This window comes from Mytilus galloprovincialis, chromosome 13, assembly GCF_965363235.1.
Source record: "Mytilus galloprovincialis chromosome 13, xbMytGall1.hap1.1, whole genome shotgun sequence".
Classification (NCBI taxonomy): Eukaryota; Metazoa; Mollusca; class Bivalvia; order Mytilida; family Mytilidae; genus Mytilus; species Mytilus galloprovincialis.
Genome location: NC_134850.1, coordinates 52,210,815 through 52,218,166, shown reverse-complemented (window position 1 = coordinate 52,218,166; position 7,352 = coordinate 52,210,815). Strand labels below are relative to the sequence as shown.

At 31.5% G+C, this 7,352-nt stretch overlaps 1 protein-coding gene across 2 annotated transcripts; it reads right to left on the bottom strand.

Moving 5' to 3' along the window:
* Positions 1-755: 755 nt before the first annotated feature.
* On the bottom strand, positions 756-4,576 carry LOC143057267 (uncharacterized). 2 transcript variants are annotated; one of them, XM_076230545.1, is made up of 6 exons: positions 4,468-4,576; positions 3,822-3,947; positions 2,649-2,824; positions 1,992-2,444; positions 1,657-1,767; positions 756-1,096 (listed from the first exon to the last, which is right to left on the bottom strand). In XM_076230545.1, the coding sequence occupies exons 3-6, from the start codon at positions 2,739-2,741 to the stop codon at positions 803-805; spliced, it is 951 nt and encodes a 316-aa protein (XP_076086660.1). In that variant the 5' UTR covers positions 2,742-2,824; positions 3,822-3,947; positions 4,468-4,576; the 3' UTR covers positions 756-802. The 2 variants fall into 2 exon arrangements, with proteins under 2 accessions (XP_076086660.1, XP_076086661.1); XM_076230546.1 differs by lacking the exon at positions 4,468-4,576 and having other exon boundaries at positions 3,822-3,949.
* Positions 4,577-7,352: the final 2,776 nt, after the last annotated feature.

Sequence of the window (7,352 nt, the reverse complement as noted above, 5' to 3'; positions counted from 1 at the left end):
TGCAATCGTGGCATCTGACAGTTACAGGATCTATTTCCTACATTTGAAAACAAACATGGTACCATGATATGTTCAATTTCTGCACAAACCGTTGTTGCAATATCAGTTATACATTAAACAATGAATAAACATGTAGGACTCGGAGGTGCGATGGTACTCCGAACCGCGATGGTCACGCCGAAGTGCAATGGTCCACGCCGAAGTGCGATGGTTAACACGCCGAAGTGCGATGGTCACATTGTGACGTTAACTTGTTAATAGATACGCTGAAGTGCGATGGTGGTTACGCTGAAGTGCAATGGTCCACGCTGAAGTGCGATGGTTAACACGCCGAAGTGCGATGGTCACATTGTGACGTTAACTTGTTCATAGCTACGCTGAAGTGCGATGGTTGTTACGCTGAAGTGCAATGGTGGTTAACTCTTAAGTGCGATAGTCACATTTTGAAGATAAATTATACGCTGAAGTATGCCTGTAACAATGATTAAAAAGCTAAATATATTTTTATATAAATACACAACTTTAGGTTTTTCCGTTTAAATGGTTTAACACTAGTTATTGCTGTTTTGTGTGAACCTAGGCTCTGTGTTGAAGGCCATATTATAACTTGAAATGGTTTACTTTTACAAATTGCAGCTTGGATGGACAGTTTTGTCATTCGCACTCATACCACATCTTCTTATATTTATGAACTTCTTCAATAAAATAAAGATTTTAGCAATGTGGCTATCCGTAGGTAGAAAAAAATAAAACAATTTCAATTTAAATGCATAGATTCATACAATATGCAATGAATGAATATTTAATACAGCAAATTAGGACGAATTAAGTATTTTGATAAACAGTGGATTTTATTGTTCTCAAGGTCTTTCACTGTGTACACTCTCCCTTTAGAATCATCCATCTGAATGTCCATTACTATCCCCTTCCTCCAATACCCTGACAGAAATACATTTGTTCCTGCGCTAAGTGCTGAATTTGGTCGAAAATCTATTGTGTCATTAATATTTGGATTAAATGTTTGCATTTCCATAACTTGGGACTTCCTAGGAAACAACTCAACAGGATACAAATCCCTATCCCATGCTTCTCTGTTCTGTTAAAAATAGTAACGGTACATGTATTAGTTTCAGTTCATTTTTAAAATAACTTGCAATTTATTACTTTTAAAACAAATAATGTTTTGCTTAACATTTTAACAACATATGTGCAATCTATTTTGTACTTATTAATTGCTATTAAAAATGTACATTTGTATTTAATTTATTATACTATATTTGAAATAATATTTAAAAAAATAAAAAAATGAACATATTAAACAAATAAATGGCTCAAGTCTATCCATATTCGGTGTGAGCCAAGGCTCCGTTTTGAAGGCCGTACATTGACCTATAATGGTTTACTTTTATAAATTGTTATTTGGATGTAGAGTTGTATCATTGACACTCACACCACATCTTCCTACATCTATATACATAATTCATTCTAATCTGTTCGTTTATAATTTATGTAATGATTGCATTTTGTGTGTAAACAGTATTATGTATGCTTCAACTGAATAGCTACACTGTATGTATAGTACACTATGTGACTCATCTTAATATGTGTCTGCCTTATTTAACAGACTTAAAATAATACTTTATTTTATAAAATTACCTCAGTGTAAATATTGGAATCAGAATATCTCCGTTTGTTCGAATTGGTCTGTATTGTATTGGCTAAAAATCTTTTAGCATATATTTCCCGGTAATACGGGCTTACGTCATTCTGAAAAATATTAAAAATTAATTACTAATACATATATTATTGCACTATAAATTTCACTGTTTCGTATTTTACTAAGTGTAATGTTGAATTAAAAAAAAAAAGTTTGAACTTTAAAACGATGTCTATAAATAAAGCCACATTTATTTAATTCAAATTTTAAGAAAATTTTTCCCATTTAGATACTGTTACAAAGATGTGCAAGTAAAAAATAGGTATTCAAGTACCTGCATCATATCAGTGTTGCGAAGTATCTGTGAGTTTGTAATGTCAGCCAAAGGTGTTCCAAGCATCATATCAGTGTTGCGAACCATCTGTGAGTTTGTAATGTTAGTTAAAGGTGTTCCATGCATCATATCAGTGTTGCGAACCATCTGTGAGTTTGTAATGTGAGTCAAAGGTGTTCCATGCGTCATATCAGTGTTGCAAACTATCTGTGAGTTTGAAGTGTCAGCCAAAGGTGTTCCATGCGTCATATCAGTGTTGCAAACTATCTGTGAGTTTGAAGTGTCAGTCAAAGGTGTTCCATGCGTCATATCAGTGTTGCGAACCATCTGTGAGTTTGTAGTGTCAGTTAAAGGTGTTCTATGCATCATATCAGTGTTGCGAACTATGTGTGAGTTTGTAGTGTCAGTTAAAGGTGTTTCATTGTAAATGTTACTTCTTCTTTCTACAGGGGCCTACATAAAAATAGGTATATAAATTATACTTAGTGGGAAAAAAATGAATTTATTGGATATAAAAATAAGTTCAAGTTGTAAAATATGTTAAATTAAACAATACTAATTAACGTTTTAAATCTAAATTAAAATTGGTAATTGTTAGGCACTTTAAATAGATAAACTAAAACTAAAAAGATATATAAAATATGAAAAAAATCTTACAATCTTTTCTAGTTTCTGTCTCCACATATTTTCCATATACTCCTGATTTGACAATTGTCTCTCTTGTACTGGCGCAATAGATAAATCGTCCATGTTTCACACTCTGGTACATGTACAATAGATACCCGATCTGTATGCGCAGATTGTAGTGTAGTGCTGCTGTCATTAACTTGTTCCTGTAGTAAATCATTTGTATAAATAGTCATAATTTTAAACGCTGTATTCATATATACACATGTAATTACCACTAGACCAAAATGGCCATATTTGCATAAATATTCTTTCTTAAGAAACATTTTCTTTTTCTTTTTCTTTTTAAAAACAAACTTTATAATTAAAACTAATGAACAAACAGTATAAAAAACTAAGATAATTAGCTTGTTTGCACCGTTTTGTAATAAACAATCTTGAGTACGTACAAGAGTTATATACATGTATTTCTCCTTAAAAACAGTTACATACTGTTACACCGTGACTGTCCGATGTTAGAGGTATGGTTGGGATCTCTCTTACATGTTTAACCCCGCCACATGCTGTAAGAATGTGCATGTCCCAACACGACTGGTGCCACATGTGGAGCAGTATCTGCTTACTCTTCCGGAGCACATGGGATCATTCCTAGTTTTTGCTAGAATTCGTGTTGCTTAGTCTTCAGTTTTTTATGTTGTTGCATGTGTACTATTATTTTTGTTTGTTTTAATTTTAGCCATGTATGGCGTTGTCAGTTTATTTTCGATTTATGAGTTTAACTGCTCCTTTCGTATCTTTCGCCCCTTTTAGGCAGCTAGTTTTCTCGTTTAAAAAGTTTTACATTTGTTTTTTCTGAGACTTTTAAAGCTAACTATACGGTATGGGCTTTGCTCATTGTTAAAGAACTTACGGTAACCTATCATTAAAAGATGTTTACAATTGTTGTGCCATTTGGTCTCTTGTGGAAAGTCTCATAAGAAGTCATACATGTACCACATTTTCTTTTTTATATAAAAGAAAAATATTCAATTGAAAGCAGTTATTAAAAAACATACCGTTTGTTTTAAACTGTTAAAACTAAAACTATGTTCCTCGTTTACTGTATCCTGTGATTTTTTTCTTGTTAACTACACCTTTTACTTCACCATTAAATTCATGCTGTTCAGCAGTTGTTTACCAAATAAATCAAAAATACAATAATACCTGAATATTTTCATTGACTTCTGTATTTTCTACTGTTAATTCTTCCGTTTCAACATTATCTTCTACATCCAGGTGTGCACTATTCAAAAATGCCTTTTCTTCTGATGTCAAATTGCATATTGGTACCTAATATTGAAAGATTTATAGGATAATTATTAAGTTATATGGTTTTAAACATGTATGAAATATTTGCAACTGGACTTTTTTATTTAATTTATACAACTTCAGCGAACTCATAGGGTAAATTGTTCAAATTTTAAAACATAAAAATGCTTAAGCCTTTTGGATGTTATATATTATTCCTTATTAGTACACTTATAAATATGTATAAAATACTTGCTACTGGACGTTTTTATACCAATATATAATACACGTACGTCAACGTATTGAAAGTGAAAATTGTTTAAATAAAAAATGTTAAAGCATTTTCAATTAAAAATATTTTTCGAAAATAATACTGTTATTAACTTGCATGAAATATTGGCCACTGTACATGTAAAAACCACTCTTTTTCTGCATGAAGTTATTATATATCTAATGAGGTCTAAAATTCTCAAAACATATATATGAAATGTTGTATAAAATTCATATAAAAATGCTTAAAACATAAAATAATCTTAAAAAATATATAATATTAATATTTTACCTGATCTTCTAACGCAACACAGAAATTTGGTTTTTTATAAAATCTCTGATATGGTGTCAAAGGTTTGGTAGATTTATTAACTCTGCTGTTGTACTTATAGTAAAATTCGTCTAACATACTGGGCCAGTCCCGACTATCAACAAAAGCTGTCAGTCTGAAGTAGGCGACAACTGTTCTGTTAAACCTTTCAACTCGACCTTTAAATAAAAGCATACTTATATCTTAATGTGTTAGTAATAATTGATAACCGCATCAAAAACATTATCTTATTTGAAATCTATTTTAATTTATAAATTTGTGTGACTTTGTTTTGTCTCATGTTCATTTACCACAAATAACTTTTTTAATATAAAAAGACAATAATGTTATTGGTAAATGAATGTATTTGATATCAAGTGATATATAAATATTATTTTGAGTTTATATTAAACTATTTTAAACTAATTTATCTATTTAAAATGACTTAAATTAATCTTCTTATTTCAAAATTACCCATCTATCACTATTTATTCAGCAAACATTATGAATGCCTCTTAAAAATTAATAATAAATGCAGAACATTACCTTGTGATTGGGGATGGTAAGGCCTTCCGTTAATTTTTCTTGTTTTAAATTCTGCCATAACTTCTGTTAAGTCTTCATTATTAAACTCCTTTCCATTGTCAGTTTGTAAAATTCTAGGTGGTCCAAAAATGTATATAAAGCGTAAAATCACTGTAGCCACTTCTTTTGCTGTTTTGTGCTTAATGCACCCACCAAATGCAAATCTGCTGTAGCAATCTACAATATTGCATATGTAGTTGTAACCATGTGACGGAGGCATCTTCTTGAGGTCCATTTGCCATCTACTGTTGGGATAGGTTGCTGGAATTGGCCTTCTTGTTCTTTGAGTTTTAGGTAAATCAACTGCCGAAAGACACTGTTGGCATTTAATGTTCAGCTTAAATAGTAAACGAATGTTTTCCCGAACTACTGGGAAAAAAGACTTCCTCAGAGTTTCGTACACCGTATCACTTTTTCTATGATCAGTTTTGTGATTTTTTTGTATTTCTTCCAAAAGTTAACCCTTTGACAAGACCTTTCTGTGGAATTCAGTAACAGTCGTGCTCCTGTAAAATATACTGTCCAAGTCTTTGTCGTATAAAAAATTTGACACATATTTTCTTATACTAGTTTCTCCCATCTGAAGACCTAGTGCATCCTTTATTCTTTTTGCTCCCCATGATTTGTTGGTATATTTTGCCTTGCATATTGAAAAAACCTCATCCTGCACTGCCCAAAACTGTTCCGGACTTGGATCGTTTGTAACCTTTTTTTTACGTTCGTTTGTTATAACAAAGCCTTCGTCAACAAAATCTTCTTTTCCTTCCTGCAGTTCCATACCGTCATGGTAACTTGTTTTAAAACGCGCGAATATATAAGTTACATTAACGCAAACTTTTGTATTATTTTAGGAATAGCTATATTTTAGCATTTACAATTATCTACGAAAATTTTAATTATTGTTTTAATTAATGCATTTATGCATTTTTGCTTTCTAAATTTTATTTATCATGCTTCTTATTATAATAACATATAATGTTCCAACATGACCATCGCACTTCAGCGTGGACCATCGCACTTCAGCGTCCCATCGCATCTCCGAGTTCTATATCTATATAAACCATCGCACTTCGGCGTGAACCATCGCACTTCAGCGTGACCATCGCACTTCCGCGTCCCCATCGCACCTCCGAGTCCTACATACATACTAATATAAAGGCTTATTAAGCCTATCCTGTTTTGGCAAAACTTATGGGATTGTTATTTGCTGTATTTGTTTTACCCGTATTTTACTTTTCCTTAAAATAAGTTGTACAAGGGCGCTTCTAATGAATATAAGCCATATATAGCATGTGTCTTTCGTTCTTATTCCTATGATATCTGATCTGATTTTTACAATATAACTGAGTCAAGATTGAACAATGTCAAACCTTTTTGTGTACGAGCGAATCAGTCAGATATGAAAGTTTATTTGAGGAAGATCATCGTAATAAAAAGCTAAAGGCATGAAGTGATAGCTAATCCATTTTAACCTACTTTCATTTGTTAGAAATGTTTTGACTTACTTATACTAAGCATTGCATTTAAGTAAGCCTAAACATTAAAAATCAGATATCTGAATATCCGTTCACTTAAATTGATTAAGAACTTGTGTCTGTAGGTTTAATTAGTTGTTTAATTATGATAAAGTAAGGTGCTACTTCCTGTCGACTTTTTTTATGCCGTTTACTTTTTTCAAACAATTATATGTTTATAACGATACTAAACACAATCGTTATACACAAAGAAGTTCATCCAGTTATAAAAAAAGTTATTTATACACACTTCGGGAAATTTCTGTACCAAATCAGGAATATAATAATTGATTTCCAATTGTTCCGTTTGTTAACGGCCTTCCTCTTATAGAATTAATCTTTGATTGACTGAAGACTATTTGAAAAAACGTCCAGCAAGCTGAAACAGGTGAAAACCAGCTTATTTGTTTTGAATATATTACACATTATTTGAAACATGAGGTTCAGTTGCTGTCGTTTTTCTATGTGGTTCTTAAGTGTTTCCTTTTGTTTATCTTATTTGAATGGTTTTGCACTTGTCCTTTTTTTTGTCCTATATACATTGTAGCTTACTGTTCAGTGTGAGCAGGACTTTGTGTTGAAAGCCGTACTTTGACCTATCATGGTTAACTTTAAAAAAAAAAAGTTACTTTGATGGAGAGTTTTCTCATTGTCACTCATTACACACCTACTGATTTATATGAGTCGATCAAGTGTCATATGATATTTATGTAAAAGGGTTTTATTCATAATTATGATTTATATAAAAAGTATAATTTATATAAATAT